Source organism: Geotrypetes seraphini, chromosome 9 (assembly GCF_902459505.1).
Source record: "Geotrypetes seraphini chromosome 9, aGeoSer1.1, whole genome shotgun sequence".
NCBI lineage: Eukaryota > Metazoa > Chordata > Amphibia > Gymnophiona > Dermophiidae > Geotrypetes > Geotrypetes seraphini.
The window spans coordinates 27,450,247-27,476,683 of record NC_047092.1 but is presented as its reverse complement, the minus strand read 5'-3'; the positions used below and the strand labels follow the sequence as shown (position 1 = coordinate 27,476,683).

Genomic DNA, 26,437 nt, shown 5'->3' with positions numbered 1-26,437 from the left:
CCACGTCGTCGAGGAGAGCCTTGCGAACGCTTAGGCTTCCTCGGGCGACACCTCGCCCGAGGCCGGCCCGAGGGCGAGGAGCCCCGGGAGGACCTCGAGGAAGAGGAGGAGGAGATCCGTCTCACCCTGCGCACCTTGTCCCGGGGCCTTACGCTCCTCTCGGGCTGGAAGCCGAAGTCGAGGGCAAGGTCGGGGCCGAGGTCGGTGCTGCCCCAGTACCCGAGACCGAGGGAGTCGAGACCGAGGTCGCCGCCCCCGAGGCCAAAGCAGTCGAGGTCGAAGCCTGCTGCAAGTGTTCGAGGGCCCCAGACAGCTCCGAGGCAATCAATGCTCGGAGCAAGTCCTGGAACGCCGGAATCCCGACCATGGTAGGCAGGTCCGAGGCCGGGGGATGCTCCCTGGAGGGCGACCTCAGGCTCGAGTATTCCCTCGGGGCATTAGTGGCCGGAGTCCTGGGCGGGGCCGAGGACGACCCACCCGCCGTTGAGGAGCCCGAAGATGGCTTCTTCGTTGACCCTGGAGTCGGGGATGGAAAAGAGGACTTACCCGAGGCAGGTTTGGTCGCAGGAGTAGGCTTCGATGTCGAGGGACGGGGCGAAGCCGAGGCTCCTGAGGCCGAGGTCAAGGCCGAAGCCGAGGCCGACGTCGAGGCCTTCCCGGGCGCGGAGTCAACCGCGAAGAGCTCCGCCATCCTGGCACGGCGTCAGCGGAACGCTCTGGCCTGAAAGGTGGAGCACCGATCGCAGGAGTCAGTCGGATGCTCGGGTCCAAAGCAGAGCAAGCACCACCAGTGTGGGTCAGTGATGGAAAGTAACCGCTCACACCGGGTGCACTTCTTGAAACCCGTCAAGGGATGGGACATGAAAACCGAACCGACCGAACAAGGAGGCCGGGTCGCAGCTCACGGGAGCCCCCGGAGCCGAACAGAGAGAAAAACTTTTTTTTTAAATTTAAAGTAGTACAAAACAAAAGAAAAGAGAAATCAAGTACCACGACCGATTAAAATACACCGGACGCGGCGACAGAAGGCAAAATAGCAGAGCTCAAATTCCACAGGGCTTCTGGCTCCGCGGAAAAAACTGAACCGAGGACCACGAGGTGGGATGCGCCCTCTAGTGGGCAAGAAGGCATGCACATGCGTGGTGCAGTGTAGCAAACTTGAAACTTCAATCAAGTTTGCTTGAAAAGCTGTCCGCGCTGGGGCTCCGTAGATGACGTCACCCCCACATGTGAGAATATGCTGCCTGCTTGTCCTGGGATAAACCTCGGTTTGCGAGAGAGAGAGTGAGAGAGAGTGAGAAAGAGAAAGAGAGAGAGTGAGAGAGAGTGAGAAAGAGAAAGAGAGAGAGAGAGAGAGAGAGAGAGAAACCTCGGTTTGCGAGTGTTTTGCAAGACAAGCAAAACACTCCCGCAAACCTTAACTCGCAAAATGAGTGTTGACTCGCTAAATGAGCTCTCAGCTATGGTGTGCCTGTGTGCTGCAGCCCCTTCAGGGGGTGGCTTCCTTCCCTCGGGGTCCCCGTGCGGCTGCCCTCCCGCTTTGGCCGATGCCTCTGCTGTCCGCCAGCACCTCCTGGCTACCGATTCAAGCCGGCCGCCATCCTGCAGCTCAAGGTCCAGCCCAAGCAAGAGTGAGGATCTTCGGGCACTGGCACCGGCATGTCCTGTGCGTTGGTGCTGGTGCCAGATCGGGGTAAATGATTGTGTTTGGGTAGGTGGATGAGTGGGGGATGCCTGATCGCGGCGGGGAGGGGGGGGCGACGCGAGCAGGGGTGAGGGATGCCGGATCACAGGGGGGGATGCCAGATCGCGGGTGGGGGACTCGCAAATCGAGTTAAGCTTGGTCTCCGAGGCGCAGATTTTGCTAATGTTTTGCTCGTCTTGCAAAACACTCGCACACCACGACACTAATAAACCGAGGTTTGACTGTACTTGAGTATACCCTAAATATAGGGAAAAAGTAACTACAAAACTTTGTTAAGAAGAAGATTGAAATGAAGGTGAAGACAGCTAGTTGGCCTTGACCACAGAGTCTCACCTGGTCTAGGAAAAAGACAACTGCTATTGAATAGGCATGTCCCAGCGGAATCATGGAAGCACCAAAAAGGACGTCCCCCAAACAAGGCGTATTTTACTAGCCTGTCCTGGTAGGCAATCATATAAAACAGAGGCACTGTACGTGTAAACAGAGAAAAGTAACATAGAAAATGTATGCCAAGTAAACTGGTTACTGAACCAGTGAGGCAGCATGGGAATCTGGGAAGTCGATTACTTAATCGATTCCTAGTCCAGCTCCCTCTGCCCAGAAAGACAGAGGCCTACACACTAACCTGTAGAGTGGACTCCCCCAGTAGGTATTTATTGAAACAACCTTAGTGTTTCGAAAGGCATAGGTCAAGTAAAATAAAACCCAAAGCAAAGTAACAACTTTGCAAGAGTAACTTCCAAAGGAATGGCACAAAGGGTAGATATGTCCCTAAGGAATCATTCTCACTGAAGTCACAAGAGAAGCATGTGGTAAAAAACCTACTATTTTAGAGAGATATGGGGTTTTGAACAACCCCCCCCTCCTTTCAGAGATGCAATCCCAACTAAACAGAATCGATGTTGGGGAGTCAGTGTCAAAGGCTGAAAATACTTTAATGACTGCAAGGCCTTCCCACACCGAATCGACACTAACACCGGCAACGTTAAAGACCGGCGTCTCTTTATACGCAGAAGCCTCCTGTGAAAGTATTACCGGTGTCAAGAATGGCACCCGAAGTCAACAGTAACAACTAAAAATAATAATAATAACAGCTTATATACCGCAATACCGTGAAGTTCTATGCGGTTTACAAAGATTAAGCAAAGGTACAAATTGATTGACTTTAAGAGGGGAGGAAGAAAGAGGGTTAATAGAACAGGAAATCCATTTTTGAGGAGAGAGTGATCAATAGAACAAGTTAATCGCTATAGAGGGAGAGAGAAGAGAGGATCAGTTGTCTAGATACTTTAGGAACAGTTGAACATGACAGTGTCAACATGAAGGAAATATGCCAAAAGGGAAAAAAATCAACGGTACCGCTGGCTGCATTGCCGGTACCATCGGTGTGGGGAAAACATTTTTACAGGAAAGGAAAAACACCGGTACCAGGCATATATGAACCAGAACCATCTGTGTCACTCCCCGCTTCCAAGATGAGTCAGCACGTACCAAATCACTCATTGATATCGAAGTGGAGCTCGACAGAAAAAATACTGGGACCATGGTCTAAGAACCGGTACCATTGGTGGCACTCCACGCTTTCAAGATGAGTATGCTTGTATCGAGGCACTCATTGACAATGAAGCGGAGGTAGAAAGAAAAAACACCGGTAACATTGGTCTAGAAACCGGTACCATCGGTGTCACTCCACGCTTCCAAGATGAGTATGCCCATATCAAAGCACTCATCAATATCGAAGCGTAGCCAGAAAGAAAAAACCACCGGTACCCTTGGCCTATGAACCGGATCCATCGGTGTTAGGGCTAGGCTGATCGAGGTCGGCAGGACTTGACTCACTGCTACAATGACCAAGGTCGGCAGGATTAGATGACCTGAAAATCAACTTACCTAAAGAACGGGCCCGTCAATGTCGGTGCGGGCTGGAAGAGCGGTGCCAGAAGTAGGCTGGACACTGGATTCCTGACGGCGCTGACGGAAAACTGTTTCTGAAGAATGAAAATGCGCTGGTGAAGAGAAGAGCAGGGGAAGAAGAAAATGGCAAGGCCGAGAACCCGACATTGCTAATATCACAGAAGGATGTCTGTGGAGACAATTTCCCCAGCAAAGCAACTGTGCTGATGGAAATGGAGCAGAAAAAACCTGCATGGAAAAACAGCCATAACGTGGTGAGGAAACAGTATGGTGACTCATAAGGCCTCACCAAGCCTAACCGACGACAGTAAAAGAAAAAATAAAGAAACTAGAATGTTTTCCTTTTTATTTTTATAAACTAAAATTGAAAGAAAAGAAAAAACTGATTAAGAAGTCAGAAAACCGTGAGACGGGAAGGCAGCGAAAGAAAATTTGTTAACAGCCGTTGAAACGCGACTTCTTAGCTCCGTGGAAACTAAGAAACTGAGGGACCGCGCGCTTACATCGGGCGGTAAGGCACTCGCGCATGCGCGGTGCGGACCATCGAGAACTTTCTAAGTTCTTAAAGTGTCAATGCACTTTTAAAGTGACCATAACGGGGCGACGTCATCCATTAGTGAGAATATGCTGCCTGCTTGTCCTGGGATAAAGCAGTATATACTAATGCTCAAGTATGGAAAACAAGATTCTGGATCTAGAAGCTGTGATGAAAGAAGAGACATGGTTCACAGAGAACCTTGACTGGGATGTAGTTATACCGGGCTATAATCTGTTCAGTAAAGACAGGGTAGGAAGAAAAGGAGGAGGAGTAGGGTTGTATGTTAAAGATCATATTAAAACAACACAATTGCAGGATCTGCAGGGCAAGGAAGAGGCACTGTGGTTCAATTTGGAAAGAGGGACTGGTGAATATATTTACATTGGTGTGATATACAGGCCTCCTTCACAGACGGCAGAAGTAGATAGAGAATTAATAGTAGACATTCAGAATATATCTAAAAAAGGGGAAGTCTTGCTAATAGGTGATTTTAACATGCCGGATGTTGACTGGAGTATCTCTATTGCAGAGTCTTCTAGAAGTAGGGAGATTCTGGATTCTCTACAAGGAGAACTGTTCCAGCAGTTGGTAATGGAACCCACATGGGTTGGGTCATACTGGACTTAGCGGTTATAAATGGGGGAAAGTGTTTCTGAAGTTACAGTGGGGGATCATCTGGCATCCAGTGATCACTGCATGGTACGGTTTAATATTAAAATGGATATAGAGAGGGCTCATTCAAAAGCAAAGCTTCTAGACTTAAAAAAAACTAACTTTGTTCGGATGGAGGTTTACGCAAAGGAATTATTATATGGATAGGAACATCTGGAAGGAGTGGAAATGTGTGTCAGGTCAAAAGCGCGCTGGGACAAAGGCGCGCGCAGACAATTGAGCGCAGCGCAGAGGCGCACACCGCAGAAAATTACAGTTTTTACGGCTCCGACGGGGGGGCACCCCCCCATTTTACTTAATAGAGATCGCGCCGCGTTGTGGGGGCATTGTGGGGGGTGGGGGGGTTGTAACCCCCCACATTTTACTGAAAACTTCACTTTTTCCCTGTTTTTAGGGAAAAAGTTAAGTTTACAGTAAAATGTGGAGGGTTACAACCCCCCAAACCCCCCACAACGCCGGCGCGATCTCTATTAAGTAAACTGGGGGAGCTCCCCAACAAAAAACCCCGTCTGAACCCCTAAAAACTGTAATTTTCTTCAGCGCGCGCCTCCGTCTTGCGCTCAGTTGTCGGCGCGCACCCTGGTCTTTCACGGGGTTGTCTATGAACCGTGGAAATGCGTTGGGCAAAACTGAAAGGAGCGATTGTAAGGGCAACAAACCTTTTTGTGAGGCAAGTAAGTAAACATAAGAGGAAAAAAAGGCCACTTTGGTTCTCAAAAGTAATAGCTGAGAAGGAATAAGAGGTTAGCTTTCATAAACTACAAAAGATCGCAGAAAGAGGAACACAGGCAAAAATATCAGGAAAAGTTAAGAGAGGCTGGTCTTGTAGTCAGAAAAGCAAAGATGGAAATGGAAGAAAAAATAGCTGACACAGTAAAACAGGGAGACAAGACATTTTTTAGATATATTAGTGATAGGAAGAAGTTCAAAAGTGGCATTGTGAGACTCAAAAATGAAGAGCAGAAATATGTAAAAGCTGATCCACAAAAATGGAAGTAAGGAAGAAGTAGTAAGGAATTACAGTTAGTAAATCTGACTTCTATGGTAAGCAAATTAATGGTATATAAAGCACAGTTACTTACCGTAACAGGTGTTATCCAGGGACAGCAGGCATATATTCTCACACATGGGTGACGTCATCTACGGAGCCCCAGCGCGGACAGCTTTTTAAGCAAACTTGCTAGAAGTTTCAAGTTTGCACACTGCACCACGCATGTGCTAGCCTTCTCGCCACTAGAGGGCGCATCCCCACCTCGTGGTCCTCAGTTCCATATCCAGCAAAGAAGCCATCCCCGGGGAGGTGGGCGGGTTGTGAGAATATATGCCTGCTGTCCCTGGATAACACCTGTTACGGTAAGTAACTGTGCTTTATCCCAGGACAAGCAGGCATGATATTCTCACACATGGGTGACCTCCAAGCCAACCAGAAAGAGGGTAGGTGGGAGGATGGCAATTTAGGAAAACAGGTTACGTAACACCGACTGGCCAAACCGGCCGTCACTCCTGGACAAGGAGTCCAGACAGTAATGGGAGGTGAACGTATGAACCGAAGACCAGGTGGCAGCTTTACATATGTCCTCCATAGGAGTAGAACGGAGGAAAGCAACCGAAGCTGCCATCGCCCTGACCTTGTGCCCCGTAACTCGACCCGAGAGCGGGAGACCAGCCTGAGCGTAGCAAAAAGAGATACAAGCAGCTAACCAGTTGGATAAGGTACGCTTGGAAACCGGATGTCCTACCCGATTAGGATCAAAGGACAAAAACAATTGAGGAACCTTCCGATGAGACTTAGTACGTTGGAGATAAAAAGCCAACGCCCTCTTACAGTCAAGCGTGTGAAGCGCCGTTTCACCAGGATGAGAATGGGGCTTCGGAAAAAACACCGGAAGAACAATGGACTGATTGAGGTGGAAATCAGACACAACCTTAGGCAAAAATTTGGGATGGGTGCGAAGAACCACCTTGTCATGATGAAATACAGTAAAAGGCGGGTCCGCAACCAAAGCCTGTAGCTCGCTAATCCGACGAGCTGACGTGAGCGCAATCAAAAAGACTACTTTCCAAGTAAGAAACTTAAGGAGAGCTTTATCGATCGGCTCAAAAGGCGGTTTCATCAGTTGAGCCAAGACCACATTAAGATCCCATACGACAGGAGGAGGCTTGAGAGGAGGATGAACATTCACAAGACCCCTCATGAAACGAGAAACCAGAGGATGCAGAGAGAGGGAACGACCCTCGAGATGTTGATGGAATGCAGCAATAGCACTAAGATGCACTCGAATGGAAGTCGTCTTCAGACCAGAATTCGAGAGATGTAACAAATATTCCAGCACCGAAGACACTGGAACAGAACCCGGTTCAAGGTGGTTGGTGGAGCACCAGGAAGAAAATCTGGTCCATTTCTGGGAATAGCAAAGCCTAGTCGAGACCTTGCGAGAGGCCTCTAAGATTTCCCGCACTGAGTGAGAAACTGGAATGGAAGTCAAGGGGAAAGGAACCAAGCGGTCAGATGCAACGACTGAAGATTGGGATGTAACAGCGAACCCCGACTCTGAGACAGCAGAGAGGGAAAGACAGGCAGAAGCAGAGGCTCCCTGACACTGAGTTGAAGAAGCAGGGAGAACCAGTGTTGTCTTGGCCAGCGAGGCGCAATGAGAATCATAGTGGCCTTGGTCGATTTCAGATGAACCAACGTTCTCAAAATCAGAGGGAAAGGAGGGAACGCATAAAGGAACCTCCCCTCCCAGTCGAGAAGAAAAGCATCGGCCTCGAGACGGTCCCGTGAGTACATCCGAGAACAGTAGAGGGGTAGTTTGCAAGTCTCGGGCGAAGCAAACAGATCCACCTGAGGAGTCCCCCAGCGGTCGAAGACCTCGCGTAGGACTCGGGAGTTCAGCGACCACTCGTGTGGCTGGAGGAGACGACTGAGTTTGTCTGCTAGACAATTCAGCTCCCCCTGAATGTAAACCGCCCGCAAGAAAACGTTCTGAGAGACGGCCCATGTCCAAAGCCGCAGGGCTTCCTGGCACAGAGGCCAAGAGCCCGTCCCTCCTTGCTTGTTGACGTAATACATTGCCACCTGGTTGTCTGTCCGAACGAGAACCACTCGATCGTGCAGAAGGTGACAGAAGGCACGAGCGGCCAGATAAATGGCCCGAAGCTCCAACACGTTGATGTGACACCGACGGTCCGCGGCCGACCATAGGCCTTGCGTTCGCAAACCGTCCAGATGCGCTCCCCACGCATACTCCGACGAGTCCGTGGTCAGGACCTTGCAATGCGGAGGAACTCGAAAGAGCAAACCTCCGGACAGATTTGTAGAGTTGGTCCACCAACGGAGCGAGCGTCTGAAGGACGGAGTCACAGTCAAACGTCGAGATAGCGGGTCGCGGTCCTGACGCCATTGCGAGGCCAAGGTCCACTGAGGGATCCTCAGGTGCAACCGGGCAAATGGGGTTACTTGGACCGTCGATGCCATGTGCCCCAAAAGCACCATCAGGCGTTGAGCTGACACTACCTGCCGTTGCGCAACCTGCCGGCCCAGGCGAAGCAGGGCCTCCAGTCGCGGAGAAGGAAGGAAGGCACGGAGGAGAACCGTGTCCAGCACGGCCCCTATAAACTGGAGGGATTGAGTCGGCTGCAAGTGAGACTTGGGAAAGTTCACCTCGAACCCGAGACCCTGAAGAAGCGTGATAGTCTGTTGGGTCGCTGAAATAACTCCTTCCCTTGTCGGGGCCTTGATCAGCCAATCGTCCAGATAGGGAAAGACCTGCAACCCCCGGGAACGCAGAGCAGCCGCGACCACCACCATGCATTTCGTGAATACCCGAGGGGACGAAGCCAGACCGAAGGGTAGTACACGGTATTGTAGGTGCAAGTCCCCGACCTGAAATCTTAAAAACTTCCGAAAGTCGGGATGCACCGGAACATGGGTGTACGCTTCCTTCAAATCGAGGGAGCACATCCAGTCCCCCTCGTCCAACAGAGGATATAGAATCGGAAGCGATAACATACGGAACTTCTCCCTGACCAGGAACTTGTTGAGCTTCCGGAGGTCCAAAATGGGGCGCAAGTCCCCGGTCTTCTTTGGGACCAAAAAGTAACGGGAATAAAATCCCTGGCCCTGCTGGTCGAGAGGCACCACTTCGACCGCCCGGAGGCTCAACAGGGCCCTGGCTTCCTCTCGGAGAAGGGCCAACTGGCTCCGATTGGGCGGGCACGCCCCGGGGGGCATGTCGGTAGGCTGTCTTGAGAAGTTTAATGAATAGCCCTCTGAGATGGTCCGGAGCACCCATGCGTCCGACGTTATCTCTGACCAGACCCTGGCAAAAGCCGAGAGCCGACCCCCGATGGGGAGGGGGTTGGATGCCGACGCGGCGGGGGCCAGCCCCCTGCCGCTCATCCCGTCAAAAGGACGGTGCCGGCTTAGATGTCCCCTGCGCAGCGGGCTTGGGAGGCCCCCCTCTCCCCTGGGGTGGACGTCGAGGCGGAGGCCTCGAAAAGGCCGGCGTCGTTTTTTGAGGATACCGCCTAGGTGGTTGCTTGAATGGCCTCTGAGGCAACGGCTTAGGCTTCGGGCGAACGAGAGCCGCCAAAGAGCGCTCCTGTTCAGACAGCTTCTTGGTAGCCGCATCCAGGGAGTCGTCGAACAATTCCGACCCGACACAGGGTAGATTGGCTAAGCGCTCCTGTAGGTTGGGGTCCATCTCGAGGGTCCGCAGCCAGGCCAGCCGGCGCATGGCAACCGCACAAGCCGAGACCCTCGAGGCGAGCTCAAAGGCGTCATACACCGCATGGAACAGATAAAATCTGAGCTGGGATAGGTTGGACGCAAATGAGGCAAATTTCTCCCTATGTGACTCCGGGATCAGCCCCTGAAATTCCGGCAGATCCTTGACCATGGACCTGAGATAGGAAGAGTAGGCGAAAGCATAGTTGAGGACCCTCGTGGCCATCTGGGAATTTGCGTACAGGCGACGGCCAAATTTATCTAGGGTCCGTCCCTCTCTCCCCGGGGGGACAGCAGCCGAGACTCTCGAGGGCTGCGAGCGCTTAAGAGCCGACTCAACCAAGAGTGACTGATGGGAAAGTTGTCCTTTTTCAAACCCCTTAGGGGGAAGAGTCCGGTATTTTGATTCCATCTTGGTGGGCACTACCGCCACTGTAAGAGGGGCCTCAAGGTTCCGCAGCAAGGTTTGAAGGAGGACCTTGTTAAGCGGGAGGCGGGGGGATTCCCGTTGAGGGGCCGGGGAATCCTGCTCTTCCAAAAACTCCTTAGTATAGATGGACCCCGCCGCCAGGTCCACCCCCAACGCCTTCGCCATATCATGGACGAATTTCGAAAAAGAAGTAGTCCGTGCAGGTGGGGAGGGCGACCGAGACTTCTCAGCGGAGTCAAAGGGAGATGCCTGGCGAGAATAGCCAAACTGCCCTCCAGACCCCGAACCCCAAGAAGCACGATCCCGCGACCTCGAAGGGGTCGGGGAGACAGCCCGCCGAAGAGACCCCCTCGGGGAACCCCCCGGGGTACGGGGCCTGGAGGTCCGTCCCTTCCGCCTCGGTGAGGAGGCACGGGAACCCTCCAGTGTTAGTACCAGATTGGGGTTGTCGAGGCGAAGATCCTCGACACACAGTGCCTCGGTCTCGGGCGGGGTCGAGCGACGACTCCTTCGGGGCGAGGCTCGAGCCCGCTTTGCTTTTTTGAGGCGATGCTTCGGCCGGGGCTTGCTCGAGGGTGAAGAACCCCGCGAAGACCTCGGGGAGGAGGATGAGGAAATCCGGCGTACCCGACGCTGCTTGTCTCGGGGTCGCACACTGACCTCAGGCTGTGTCATCGAGGTCGGAGCCGAGGGAAGCAACGTGGTCGAGGCCGAGGGAGCTTCGGCCGCTGAAAGGCCGGTGCCCGAGGCCGAGGTCGCCAACTGCGGGGCCACCGAGACCGAAGTCGAGGCCGAAGCCTGCTGCAAAGTCTCAATGGCCCCGGAGAGTTCCGAGGAGATTAAAGCGCGAAGCAACTCCTGGAATACCGGGATAGTAAGACCCTGGGGCAATACCTGGGGGCGCTCCGCAGAGGGCGACCTCGGTCTCGAGTATTCCCTCGGGGCGCCCCCCTTCGATCCCTTGGTCTGGGTCGAGGCCGGCGGTCCCGCCGACGAAGAGCCCGAGGATGGCTTCCTGCCAGATGGAGCTGAGGAAGGAAGTGGAGACTTACCCGAGGCTTGCTTCTGCGAAGTGACCAGCTTCGAGGGAACCGAGGGGTCCGAGGTCGAGGCCGAGGTCGAGGCCGGGGCCGAAGCCGAGGCCGAGCTCGAGGCCTTCCCCGCCGGGGTATCAACGGCGAAGAGATCAGCCATCCGGGCCTTTCGACGGTTAAGAGCCCGTTTCTGGAAGGTGGCACACTTAGGGCACGACGCTGTCGGGTGATGGGGCCCCAAACACCTCAGGCAGCACCTGTGAGGATCAGTGATGGACAAAAGTCGATCACACCTACCACACTTCTTAAATCCCGTTACGGGCCGGGACATGGGCCCAAAACAAGGCCGGGAACAAGCGAGGTTCCTCGGCCACGGCTACCGGGAGCCCCCGGAGCGCGGAAACGAAAAAATTTATTTATTTTTTTTTTTTTTAAAGAAAGAAAGAAAGAAAGAAAGAAATAAACCAAAAACGCAGCGACCGCGTCAAAAATGCAACACAGCCGCGGCGACAGAAGGCAATCTTAGCACAGATAATCCACAGGGCTTCTGGCTCCGCGGATGAAAACGAACTGAGGACCACGAGGTGGGGATGCGCCCTCTAGTGGCGAGAAGGCTAGCACATGCGTGGTGCAGTGTGCAAACTTGAAACTTCTAGCAAGTTTGCTTAAAAAGCTGTCCGCGCTGGGGCTCCGTAGATGACGTCACCCATGTGTGAGAATATCATGCCTGCTTGTCCTGGGATAATCATATAATCACAGCTATGATCCAATTAAAAAGTTAACCATTTATGTTTATACAAAATACATTGTTGAAAATAACTTTGTGAAGTGCTCAGACCAAGAAACCCATATAATAGTGATGTCACTACAATGAAGTTTACAAGGGGACCATCATCGCCTTCACGAGTCCCCTGCCCTCCCTATATGTACTTTAAAACCTATAACCTAACTGTTAGGTCCATCCAGCTTGTGGTACTTATCTGTATTGGGAAGCATTTAGTGCTGTTGACTCTCATTGGTGACTTATTAAAATTAAAGTGCATGTGCTTCAATAAAGTCCTGAAAGTTTTTTCTTTTATGAATGAATTCCCGTCCCCCCGACCCGGATTTCGTCTCTTCGTCAGGGAGGGACACTAATGAAGGCTCGCTGAGTTCAGGAACAATCAAAGTGGACGGGCCGTTTGATTGTTCCTGAACTCAGCGAGCCTTCACTAGTGTCCCTCCCTGACGAAGAGACGAAATCCGGGTCGGGGGGACGGGAATTCATTCATAAAAGAAAAAACTTTCAGGACTTTATTGAAGCACATGCACTTTAATTTTAATAAGTCACCAATGAGAGTCAACACACTAAATGCTCCCCAATACAGATAAGTACCACAAGCTGGATGGACCTAACAGTTAGGTTATAGGTTTTAAAGTACATATAGGGAGGGCAGGGGACTCGTGAAGGCGATGATGGTCCCCTTGTAAACCTCATTGTAGTGACATCACTATTATATGGGTTTCTTGGTCTGAGTACTTCACAAAGTTATTTTCAACAATGTATTTTGTATAAACATAAATGGTTAACTTTTTAATTGGATCATAGCTGTGATTATATGATTATATAGTAATTATCGTCACAGAGTACAAAGAAACTTATCTCTCTAATTTGTAGTCAATTAAGCAAATTAATGGAACACTTTTAAAACAGAGAATGGTCAAGTTTCTGGAATCTTGTGGATTACAGGACCAGAGGCAACATGGATTCACTAGAGGTAGGTCTTGTCAAGACAAATCTGATCAATTTCTTTGATTGGGTGACCAAAGAATTGGACAGAGGATGTGCACTAGATGTGGTGTATTTAGATTTTAGCAAAGCCTTTGACAGTGTTCCACACAGACATCTAATAAATAAACTGAGTGCCCTCAGGATGGGTCCCAAAGTTACGGGCTAGGTCAAGAACTTGTTGAGTGGAAAGCGACAGAGGGTAGTGATCAATGGAGATCGCTCTGAGGAAAGGGATGTTAATAGTGGTGTGCCTCAGGGTTCTGTTCTTGGGCCTGTTCTGCTAAACATTTTTATAAACCATATTGCTCAAGGGTTGTCGGGTAAGATTTGCCTCTTTGCAGATACCAAAATCTGCAATTGAGTATAAAATGCCGGATGGCGTGAATAACATGAAAAAAGACCTGATGAAACTTGAAGAATGGTCTGAAATTTGGCAGCTAAAATTTAATGCTAAGAAATGCAAGGTCATGTATTTGGGCTGCAAAAATCCGAGGGAACGGTACAGATTACTGTATAACCTCATTGTAGCATTTTGACTTCCCATACCTTCATGTATTCTCCTTGAATGTCTTGCTTACTTTCAAATAACATGTAGTTCTTTTTTCCTTCCCTCCCTAGTGTTTTATAGGTTTGTCAAGTTTGTCAATAGTCCTCCAAGACTTAGCTCTTGTTATGCATTGTATTGTTCCCTAAATTTTGTAATTTTAGTACTGTGTACATCGCTTAGAATTATGATTAAGCGATTAATCAAAATTTTATTAAACCTGAAATTTGATTAGGGAGTGAAGAGCTTATGTGCACGACAGAAGAGCGGGACTTCAGTGTGATTATATGTGATGATCTTAAGGTGGCCAAACAGGTTGAAAAGGTGACAGCAAAAGCTAGAAGGATCTTGAAATCTTACTGGATATGACTAGATTGCCTCTTTTTGGAATCCGCCTAGAACCGTAAGGTATTGGCAGAATAAAAGACACTAATGTAATTTAAGTAATGTAATGTGGTATAAAACAAAATATTACTATCAGCTTCACATGTCTTCCACATCTCAAAAGTAAAATGTAGTTAAGGGACTGAAATAGTATTTCAAATCTAGAGAATCATATTAAAAGTATATACTTACTCTGAACCTGCAGCCATGTCCACATATGAAGTTTCTGCTGTGTCAACCCGTGATGGGAAAACTATGCTCATGACGTTCGCTTCTGATAAATACGATTACTACGGAGTCCTATGCATTGGTATCCAAAACACTGGGGCATGCCAGCCACAGTGCTCATTGCAAACATCTAAGTGCATCCACAAACCCTGTTAAAATAAAAAAAGAAAGCAATGAATCTAAAACATATATCAACAATATTAGTACAATTTTCAAATAGGAACCTAGACCAGTGTTCTTCAACCGCTGGTCCACGGACTGGTGCCGGTCCACAAAAATTTTCTGCCGGTCTGTGAAGAATTCGTGTCCCCTTCAAGCGGTCCCCTCCAGGTAGTTATCTCAACTGTTGGACACCTTCTTCCGTCCGGCTTGGCTGCTCCTTATCTTAAGCACCAGCTGCATTTGTTTGCCAGGACAGCACACAGTGGCTCTTGCATGCTGCACAAGGCGAACCCGGAACCAGAACCAGATCAGCAGCATACAAGAGTCGCTGCGCGCTGTCCCGGCAAACACGTGTGGCTGGCGCTGAAGATAAGGAGCAGCCAAGCTGGAAGGAAGAAGGCGTCCGACAGTCGAGATAACTGCCTGGAATCCCCGGTTGACCAGAAAGGCTTCCCTCTGACATCAGCTCTGACATTGGAGGGAAGCCATCCAGTCGGCTTCAGCGGAGGGGGGCCTGGTGCAAGGGTGGGGGACTGCTGGACTTGCAGGCGATAGGGAAAGAGGGTGCCTGCTGGATTCACAGGCAGCTGCAAGTGCGAAGAGAGCTGCCAGTGCTGATCCAGCTTCTGCAGAGGGGGGCATGCCCAGCTGGACAGCCCTGCCTGAGCAAGGGAGAGAAGGGATAATGTGGGACAAAGGGGGGAGGAGCACGTTGGGACATGGGAGGGGCATGAATTTGGGACAAAGGTTGGAAGGTAAGGAGGAGGGACACAAAATGAAGGGAATAGGCATGTACTTGGGACACAAAGGAGGGGATAGAAAGGGAGAATAGTGGGGATGAGTGTGTAAGTGAGAGGGAAAAATGGTGCACACGGGGAAAAGAAGAAAGAGGAAAATTGTTGGGCATAGAGAGAGGAATGAGGTAGAGATACATGGGGAAGAGAAGGATGAGAGGGAGAAATGTTGAATAAGGTGGTGGAGAGGGAACAGAGGGACAGATTGAAGAGGATGCAAGGGGGAGGAATGTTGGACATAGTGAGGGAGGGAGAGGTGTGACATTGTGCTGGAGAGGGGTGATAGGAGAAATGTTGGGCATGGGGCTGGTGGGCAATAGTGAAAAATGCTGTACATGATCCGGGGGATGAGAGAGGGAAAAATGTTGGATATGGCAGTTGAGGGAGTGGGAAAGATGCACCATGGATCTCTCTCTTTCCCCACTCCCTGTGCACAGGATGGAGATGAGGACTGAGTTCACGGGGACGGGACAGGGACTGAGCTGCGGGAATGGAGCGGAGACGGGGTTTTTAATTTCAGTCTTAGTACTTTGCCAGTCCACAAAATAATTATTTTATTTCCGCTGGTCCATAGGTGTAAAAAGGTTGAAGAACACTGACCTAGACTATTAAACAATCAACTAAAGAAATGAAATCCTTTATATCTTTAGAATTAGTCAATGTGTCAAATAAATCTAATCAATCATGTTGGGTCATTCCATGTTGAGTGATCTAGGAAACTTTGGGGCTCATAACCAAAAAACACAGACGTCCAAAAACTGTTCTAAACCCTGAATGGATGTCCAAATCAGGCAATAATGCTGTTGCAAAATAAAAAAAACAAACAATGCATTCAGGAAGACTCAGCATCCACGTCAAGACGTCTATCATAGAGGCGTTCTGTGGGTGTTCCGTGGACATGGATACAGTATGAATGGCCAAGTGCTATAACGAAAACAAATGATCTAGCTTGGGTGTATCCAGCACATCTGCACTTAGGGCTAGATTCACTAAGCACACGGATACGAACCATGGGAAATCTGATCCATGGCCGGGCAGGCGATTCACTATCTTGTTTGCATGCAAATGATTTGCACGGAGGTGTAAATCATTTGCATGCAAATTTTGACTCAAAACCTACTGAATCGGGGCAGAGCCCTGACCGTAGTGACAGGAGAAGCAGCCTCCTGTCACTGCTGTCAGGGCTTCTGTCAGCTTTTTACATTTTTTTTTTAATCGGGCAGATATTTTGTTTTATACATGCAAAATATCAGCCCAATTAAAAAAAAAAGTTAACCTCCCCTCCCTCTCCCGCCAGGTGTCCCAAAACCTCCCCCCCAAAAAAATATGCCCCGCCGCAGCCCTTTAAAATTATGGCAGGAGGGTTCCCACTCCCGACTGCCCCCCCAAAAAAAAAATGGCAGGAGGGATGCTGACTTCCCCCTGCCACCGACCGGATGCCCCCTCTCCATTCCCCTCCCCACCCCCCCCTCCCTGTACCTTTAATGGAGCAGGAGGGGTGCTCAATCTCTCCTGCTCCAATCCTTCCCGCGATGATTCAGGGGCCTTAGGCCCCACCTCAGCGCATCATGCAATGCACAGGGCGGGGCCTAAGGCCTTGATTAGCTCAGGCACCTCAGGTTCCTCCCTTGGGAGGGGCCTGAGGTACCTCAGTCAATCAGGAACTTCCTTAGTGATTACCTAAGAAAGTCCCTGATTGGCCAAGACACTCATCACATTTAAAGTTTTACAATTCAATGTGTCGCTATTTCTAGACTGAGTCATTATTCCATATTCTCCTTCCCACTCTTTTCGATCTGTGGACAAAAATGTACTTACTATTCCATCCCTACGAATCAAAAATACTAGACATACCACACTCTGCTTCCCAATCGTGGAACCTACTGCCAGCTCAGGTAAGAGAAAAGAACCTCAAAAAATTTAAACCAAAACAAAACAATTTCTTGTATAGAGACGCCTTTAATTAATTTGTCTTTAGCTGAGTTACTATTTTCATTTGAAGTAAGCAAGTACTGATCTAATATAACTCCTATTGTTTATCCTTATTTGTTCTCTTTCCTATATCAAATTGTAGTTCTTCCCCGATTTCCCTATGAAATGTACATCTGTCTATCCCTATATTGTATGTCTCCCTCTTTTACCAGATTTTTTGTTTATTGTTCATCACCTTGTAATCTTTGAGAAAAGCAATTTTATCAAATACAAAATAAACTTGAAACCTGGATGTGTGTGCCTGAGACCCTGGCTCTACTCACAATAGCAAATATCCTACAGCCTTCTGGAATGTACAAGACAGCAACATGAGGAGAGTTCAATGGTAGTTGGCTGCTAGATAAGCACCACAGGGACACACCAACCTCATCATGCCCCTAGCCTCATAACAATACCATGAGAAAATTAGCAGGTAAGGACCTAATTTTTCCTTCCGTCACGCACCACCTAAGGTCCTTCTCTCAAGCAGCATCACTATCTATACCCTCATCAAAAGAAGTTATAGCTTATTATTTCTTCTCTACTTTTATCCAAAGAAGATTACAAATTGTACAATGTGATACCCACCAGTGAGCCTTCTCAGGAGTAGCTCTCGTACTCTGGAATTTACACTCAGAGGGGTTATGTCTAACTCCAGATTACCTGTACTTCAGAAGGCAAGTAAAAGCCTGGCTCTTCACCCAAGCCTTTAATAAATACAGTATTGACTATACATTCATTCTGCACCAAGACTAGCTTGTTACACACACTGTAACTAAATCAGTTCCTTATACCTTGTTTAACTATATAAACAACTTGCCTTGAGTTTAGCCTCCCATCTGTTTATCCAAATGGACTCTGTCCCACCCATCTAATATCTGCACTTGGCCCCCAAGGATCTTGCTAGGGACCTGGGTTGGCCACTGTTGGAAACAGGATGCTGGGTTTGATGGACCTTTGATCTGTCCCAGTATGGCAACTCTTATGTTCTTATGAACACTCCTTCTGTGCAAGCACCCACAAAATGTTGCAGAGGACGACCACAATAGGTAACACAGGAGCACCAAAACCATCATTGAGCTCACATTTGGTCAGTTTAAGAATGGCTTCAGATGTCTTGACCATTCGGGGGTGAGCTACTCTACAGACCAGAGAAGATGGCTCAGAAGTTCAAAGCCTTTTCATATGTGAAATGAAAGCAGCCGGTGAGGGAGGAGGTAGGACCTCTAGATGAGGGAGACAGGAAGGGAATGGTGAAGGAGGAAAAAGATGTGGCTGACAGACATGTTCTTCTCGTTGGTCTTTACAAGAGAAGACACATCCAACGTGCTGGAACCGGAAAAAATCTTCAAGGAGGATCAAGAGGGAAAATTATCATGCATGGAGGTAAGCCTCAAAGATGTACTCAAACAGATAGATAGATTAAAGACTGACAAATCTCCGTGCCCAGAAGGAATCCACCCGAGAATACTGAAAGAGCTCAGAGACGAAACAGCGGAGTTACTGCGGCAGATTTGTAAGCTATCCTTGAAAACAGGGGTAATCCCGGAGGACTGGAGGATAGCGAATGTTGCACTTATCTTCAAAAAAGGATCAAGAGGCGACCCAGGGAACTACAGACCAGTGAGCTTAACCTCAGTCCGGGGAAAATGGCCGAATCATTGATCAAGGAAAGTATCAATGAGCATATAGAAAAAAATAATCTGATGAGAACAAGCCAGCATGGTTTCTGTAAAGGAAGATCGTGCCAAACGAACCTACTACATTTCTTTGAGGGGATAAGCGAACAATTGGACAAAGGTGACCCCAAAGACATTTTATATCTGGATTTCCAAAAAGCCTTCGACAAGGTACCGCATGAGCGCCTACTAAGGAAACTGCGGAGCCATGGGATGGAAGGGGATGTGCACAGATGGATCAAGAATTGGCTGGCAGACAGGAAACAGGGGGTAGGGGTAAAGGGACACTACTCTGACTGGAAAGGGGTCACAAGTGGTGTCCCACAGAGGTCAGTGCTGGGACCACTGCTGTTCAATATATTCATTAATGACCTGGAAACAGGGATGAAGTGCGAAGTAGAGAATGACACGATGACAAAATTCATCACCGTTCCCGTCCCAGCGGATATCCGCGGGAAATAATCCCATGTCATTTTCTAGTGTCTATTTCAACCTCGGTCCTTCTACACCAGCATTCTTCAAAGAAAAACTTGCGGATCAGTGGTTGTACCCATTCATACTCTGATTCTTCCCTCTCTCCTTAAAGAATGACATGAAGATGGTTTCCCGGGGTTATCCGCGGGGACGGGAACGGTGATGAATTTTGTCACCGTGTCATTCTCTAGTGCGAAGTTATAAAATTCACGGACGACACAAAACTCTCCAGTAGGGTCAGAACTGTCGAGGAATGCAAAGAACTACAAAGAGACCTGAACAAACTGAGTGAGTGGGCAAAAAGATGGCAGATGAGCTTCAATGTAGAGAAATGTAAAGTTTTGCACATAGAGAAAAGGAACTCTATGTATAGCTATATGATGGGAGGGATGGAACTGGGGGAAGGCGACCTAGAAAAGGACTTGGGGGTATTGGTGGATAAAACAATGAAGCCGGCGGCACAATGTGCAGCGGCCTCAAAGAAAGCGAACAGAATGTTGGGCATTATCAAAAAAGGTATCACTACCAGAACGAAGGAAGTTATCCTGCCACTGTATCGGGCGATGGTGCGCCCACATCTGGAGTACTGTGTCCAATACTGGTCGCCGTACCTTAAGAAGGATATGGCAATACTCAAGAGGGTCCAGAGAAGAGCAACAAGGGCATGGAAAACCTTTCATATGAAGCTGGGGCTCTTTTCCCTGGAAAAGCGGAGACTTAGAGGGGACATGATAGAGACTTATAAAATCATGAAAGGCATAGAGAGGGTGGAGAGGGACAGATTCTTCAGACTAGCGGAGACAACAAAAACAAGAGGGCATTCAGAAAAGTTGAAAGGAGAGAGATTCAAAACGAATGCTAGGAAGTTCTTCTTCACTCAGAGGGTGGTGGACACCTGGAATGCACTTCCAGAAGAGGTGATAGGACAGAGTACAATATTGGGTTTCAAAACGAGATTGGATAACTTCCTGATAGAAAAGGGGATTGAAGGGTATAGATAGAGGGTTACTACACAGGATAATGACCCTCCCCTACCTTTCATAGAGAAAGGTAGGGGAGGGTCATTGGGGTGGGCAGACTGAATGGGCCGTGGCCCTTATCTGCCGTCTATTTCTATGATAATATGATTAGGGAATGAATGATTTAGGTAAAGGATCACTTATAGGTCATGGACCTGGGGGGGCCGACCTTGGGAGCAGACTGCTGGGCACGATGGACCCCTGGTCTGACCCGGCAGAGGCAATGCTTATGTTCTTATGCTCTCTAATCTTGGCATCCAAAAAGGCAGCCTGTCTCAGTTCCTTCCCAACCCCAGAGTGTGTACCAGGCAAGTTATTACTGACAAACATCCATTAAAGATCAGTGAAATTACTGTATTTTTCACTTCAGAAGACGCACCTGACCATAAGACACACCCTAGATTTAGAGGAGGAAAACAAGAAAAAAAACATTCTGAACCAAATTCTCCCTGCCAGGCTCTGTACCCAACCCCATACTCCTTGTCAGGCTCTACACCCTGTCTCCCATCCCTGCCAGGCTCTGTACCCTTTCCCCCCTCTGGTGGTCTAGTGGTAGGCCAGGACAGGGCACAGGGCGTACAGGGCAGGCAGGCCTAGTGGCAGGCAAGCTAGCCAAGTGGCTTAGTGACAGGCAGGCTGGCCTAGTGGCAGGCAGACCTAGTGACAAACAGGCAAGCAAGCAAGCAGGCCCCATACCCCCATGTACCCTAAATCATCCCCCACACCCCCCACATACCTCCCCCAGTACCTTAAATCATCCCCCCATACCCCTATGTACCCTCCAGAACCTTTTTTTTAATCATACCCCCCCCCCCCCCCGGTACCTTTAAAAATCCCTCCCTCCCAAGATGGATGTCTTGGTATTTTAAACATCTCCCCACCCCGGTACCTTTTAAAATCCCTTCCTCTGTCGCTAGCTGTCTCCTCCTATTTCCCAGCCAGCGGCGCAGAGGTCAGGAGCAAAGCTTTCCACACTCTCACTTGGGCCCGCGTTGCTTTCTGAATGGCTGCAATCAGTTCTCGCGGGACTCATGAGAATTGATCGCAGCCATTCAAAAAGCAGCACAGGCCCAAGCGGGAGCACAGAAAGCTTTGCTCCTGACCTCTGTGCTCTTCTGACCTCTGCACCGCTGGCTGGGAAATAAGAGGAGACAGCTAGCGAAGGGATCACGCTGGACCACCAGGTTATTTGTAACAAGGTACCACAACGGGCGGGGTTTTAAAAAGGTGTAGCAGCGGTGGGCGTGCAAGTGTAGCAGGCATGCGGCAGCGCAGTGGGCGGGATGTTTTAAAAAGGTACGGCGACAGGAGGGGTGTTTTTAAACGGTACCGTGGGGGGGGGGGAATTTTTATACCTTCACTACAAAAGACACACCGAGTTTCCACCTACTTTTGGGTGGGAAAAAAGTGTGTCTTATGGAGCGAAAAATACAATAATTGTTTATTAATGGTTAACGTGTCATATTCCTAGCAATTACACCATCACCACCATCATCACCACTTTCCCCTCCCCTAGCACATAGCCACATATCCCTCCCCCTCCTCCAGCACACACTCATACCCCCTTCCCCAACACAGCAAGTGACCCCATTGCCTACTTCCCCCTCTCCTTAGCATGGCACCTCCCACGTTCCTTTGGAACCCTCCCTGACCCCTCCTCTAACCTGTGCTGAAGCAGAGGCAGCTTTTACAGCCTCAGAGTCACTGCCAGATTTCTCACTGGTGTCAGTGTGCTGAGCAGAGGCCTGACATGGGACAGGGCACTGGATTGCCACATAGTGCCATTTGGCTGTTGCTGGTTCCTGGGTTGCAGGCACAGTGGTGGAGGTGTAAGGTATGGTTGTCTGTAAAGGGAGTCCTAGTGAGGGTCTGCAGGTCCCTCCGTATGCTCTGCATCTCCTCATGCATAGCTGTGGTGCTCATGCATAGCATAGTTGCCACATCAGCTCAGGAAAGAGTGTCTGGTGCAACTGCAGGCAGATCCTTTGCCTCAGTGAAATGGAAAGCACAGTTACTTACCATAACAGGTGTTATCCAGGGACAGCAGGCAGATATTCTCACTGATGGGCGACGTCACCGAAGGAGACCGGGTATGGACCACATCAAAAGTGCATCACCACTTTAAGATTTTAGAAAGTTCAAGATAACCCGCACCACACATGCACGAGTGCCTTCCCGTCCGACGTAGGCACACAGTCCCTCAGTTAAGATAAGCCAGCTAAGAAGCCAACCCAGGGAGGTGGGTGGGTTGTGAGAATATCTGCCTGCTGTCCCTGGATAACACCTGTTATGGTAAGTAACTGTGCTTTATTCCAGGACACTGATGGGTGACCTCCAACCTAACCAGAATGGGATAGTGGGAGTGTTGGTCTTCAGGAAAATAAATTTTGTAATACATATTGGCCAAATGCCCATCCCGCCTGGAGAAAGACTCCAGACAATAGTGAGAAGTGAAAGTATGAACTGAGGACCAGGTGGCAGCTTTACAGATTACCTTAATGGGAGTACATCTAAGGAAAGCAACAGAAGCTGCCATAGCTCTGATTTTGTGGGCTGTGACCCAACTCTCAAGTACCAGTCCAATCTGAGCATAACAGAACAAAATATAAACAGCCAGCCAGTTGGAAATTGTTCGCTTGGAAACAGGATGCTACAATTTGTTTGGATCAAATGAGACAAAGAGTTGGGGAGAAGTACGATGAGGCTTTGTCCTGTCGATGTAATAGGCCAAACAAAACTTAAAGAAAAAATTCAAAAACAAAAAAGGTTTCAACAATAACTCAATGATCAAAATAAAGAATCCCCTACAAAAAAAGCTTTCTTATTGTAACCAAATACAAAATTGGTGTAATGCAATGAAGTAATCTGATTTATAAATAATTTAAGCATTTTATTAATTTCATTCTTATCATCAAGATTTCATCAAAAAACATACATATACAAAGACTAAACAGACAATGAGCTAAAAGACATAAATATGTGCAAATACCAGGACAGCCAAAGGAATTCACTCTGTTCATAAGATAAATGTTCGAAAATCACTTAGCTTGAAAATCCAGTGAAGCCAAGGCACAGGTGAGCTCCCAGGCCATCCAGGAATCAAGTGAAACAAATCCAAATCAAGTCCAAATCCAGAACGAAACAAAATGCTGAAGTGCAAGTGCAGATGCGATGAAAGGTCAACAGTATTTCAATAAAGTGCAAAGGCAAACTCAATAGACATTCCACAATGTTCCCAAACACAGGACAAAAGCCAGGCGTTGCTCCTGGTAGGTAAGTAAATGGGAAATGTACCCCTCAGAATTAGCAGCAAATTGTTTAAACACACAGAACCGCAGATCAGATAAGCCATGTTATTCAGTTATATTATCTTAATGGGCAGTTTGATACTTCTATCTTTCAGAAACCTACTAATACTAACACTGTGTTGCATTATCGCAGTTATCATCCCAGACCTTTGCGTGATAGTATATCTATGGCCAGATGCTGAGGATAAAGCACCTATGTTCATCTGATAGTGACTTTAAACAATTTGCTGCTAATTCTGGGAGGGACATTTCCCATTTACTTACCCTACCAGGAGCAACGCCTGATTTTCGCTTGGCAGACTGTTATATCCAATGGTTTAAATAGAGAGATTGAGTGGCTGGTGCTTCATTAAAGCTTGATGACTTTCTAATTTGTTTAATTCAATTAGTCTGTGTTTGTTTGCAGGCTTATTTTGCAGCATTAAAGTTATTTTATTAGTAGCTATTTAATGCTCTGCCCCCTCTCTGTCATCATGACGTTTTTGTGGCGTTTGCAAGTCAAGCTTTGCTTCTGGGATATCCGGCTTTGACCTTCTGCCCCGTATGAGTGCTGTGATTTAGGTTTATTTTGTCAAGTTATTATTTGTTTCATTTGTTTTTTTGTTGGTGTTTTGAATATTCTTATTTCCAGCCTAGTTCTTCCTCTTGACAAAGATAATCATCGAAACACGGCCTGTGTCAAGGAAGGGTGAGAAGACTGGCTGCCTTTCTGGCTTTTATCCTGTGTTTGGGAACATTGTGGAATGTCTATTAGTTTGCCTTTGCACTATATTGAAATACTGTTGACTTTTCATCGCATCTGCACTTGCACTTCAGCATTTTGTTTCGTTCTGGATTTGGACTTGATTTGGATTTGTTTCACTTGATTCCTGGATGGCCTGGGAGCTCACCTGTACCTTGGCTTCACTGGATTTTCAAGCTAAGTGATTTTCGAACATTTATCTTATGAACAGAGTGAATTCCTTTGGCTGTCCTGGTATTTGCACATATTTATGTCTTTTAGTTCATTGTCTGTTTAGTCTTTGTATATGTATGTTTTTTGATGAAATCTTGATGATAAGAATGAAATTAATAAAATGCTTAAATTATTTATAAATCAGATTACTTCATTGCATTACACCAATTTTGTATTTGGTTACAATAAGAAAGCTTTTTTTGTAGGGGATGTAATAGGCCAAAACACGTTTACAGTCCATAGTGTGTAATGCAGTTTCTCCTGCATGAGAATGAGACTTAGGGAAAAATACTGGCAGAACAAGTGACTGATTGAGATGAAACTCCGTGACCACCTTTGGTAGAAATTTTGGATGCGTACAGAGAACCACCTTATCATGGTGAAAAACTGTGAAGGGTGAGAGCAATAAGACAACTTTCCAGGTGAGAAACTTAAGATGAGCTGAGGCCATTGGTTCAAATGGAGGTTTCATCAACTTGGAAAGAACCACATTAAGGTCCCAGATGACAGGCGGAGGCTTGAGAGGTGGTTTAACATTGGAAAGCCCTTCATGAACCTGGAGACGAAAGGATGAGCAGAAAGAGGCTTTCCCTCATCTGGTATGTGAAAAGCTGTACCCTGATAGACATAGATTTGAGACAAGAGTCAGACAGATGAAGAAGATAAACCAACAATGTAGGGACGCCATTCTGAAACAGGGCGAGATCGGCATACTGATTTCACAGCCCCTGTGAATGAATACTGAATCATTCCCTCTCCCCCCCTTACCTGTTATAAATTAACCCTTATCTTAAGCTGTCCTTATTTGGAAAGGACATCAGCTGATAGACCTTGCATATGTGCAAAGACTCAGGTTTTGTTCACGTGTTAATCAGGCCCTTGCCTACGTGCAGAATTGAGGGTGACACGATGTAAAAGCATGTACCTTTGTATCCACCAATCATTAGATGTGTAAACAAGAGAGTTACTATGATGTCATTAGCTTAGAAGCATAATAAAAGGGACTCTGAGCTAGCCACCGGCAGCGCCTCCTTACCTACTCACATCCTGTGTGTGTGTTCGTTGTGTTCCATCCCTACACAACACCAAATCCACTGATAAAGAAGTTGGATTGTGATGATGAAGAAGACACCAGGAAGAAAACTAAGTCCACTGTTGCTGATAATACTGTTGAGTGGCTGGTTTCCAGGAGGCGTCAATAATATGTCAAACAGGCTGAGAGAGATGTAAGTCAGATGAATTCAGCCTGAGAGAAACCAAGCTGTCAGGTGCAATGATTGCAGGTTTGGATGGAGAAGTGATCCTTGATGCTGAATAAGCAGAGTAGGAAAAAACTGGAGCTGAGCTGAAGTAGAAGGGAGAATGAATGTTGCCTGGGCCACCAAGGAGCAATGAGAATCATGGTGGCTGCCTCTCGTTTTGAGTTTGAACAGTCTAACATGAGGGGAATTGGAGGGAATGCATAGAGAAACAGGCCAAACCAATCCAGGAGAAACGCATCTGCTTCCAGATGGAGAGGAAAGTAAAGTCTGGAGCAAAACTGGTGATTGTGGGGAGCCGCAAACAAGTCCACTTGGGGAGTGCCCCATTGAGCAAAAATGGACTGGAGAGCTGTAGAGTTGAGAGCTCATTTGTGAGGTTGAAGAATTCTGCTGAGGTTGTCTGCTGGGGAACTCTCCCCTTGAATGTACACAGCCTTTAAGAAAAGGTTGCGAGCAGTCGCCCAAGTCTAGATTTTCTGGGCCTCCTGACATAACAGGAGAGAGCCCATGCCTCCTTGCTTGTTTATGTAGTACACTGCTACTTGATTGTGCGAAGGAGGAGGACTTGAGGGCAGAGAAGGTGATAGAAAGCCTTGAGGGCATAATACATCGCTTGTGAGCTCTAGGAAATTGATGTGAAATTTCCGTTCCCTAGCAGTCCAGAGATCTTGGGTTTGAAGGCCGTCCATATGTTCTCCCCAAGCTAAAGGAGATGCATCCGTCATGAGTATCTTGTGACGAGGGGGGCAAGTGAAAAAGGAGACCTCTGGATAGATTGGAGGAATTCATCCACCATTGAAGCAACTGCAGAAGAGATAATGTGACAGAAATATGCTGCGAGAGATGATCCGTCGCTTGAGACCA

General features: G+C 48.1%; 1 protein-coding gene across 8 annotated transcripts in view; it reads right to left on the bottom strand.

The window, feature by feature from the left end:
• KMT2E (lysine methyltransferase 2E (inactive)) overlaps positions 1 to 26,437 on the bottom strand; it is a 451,336-nt gene that overhangs the window by 412,359 nt on the left and 12,540 nt on the right. For all 8 annotated transcript variants that reach the window (XR_004540680.1, XM_033959237.1, XM_033959230.1 and 5 more), the window contains one exon: positions 13,914 to 14,098. Coding sequence is in view for 7 of the 8 variants with exons in the window: in XM_033959237.1 (XP_033815128.1) it covers positions 13,914 to 13,984 (71 nt within the window). In the remaining variant the exon portion in view is untranslated. The remainder of the gene's footprint in view (positions 1 to 13,913; positions 14,099 to 26,437) is intronic.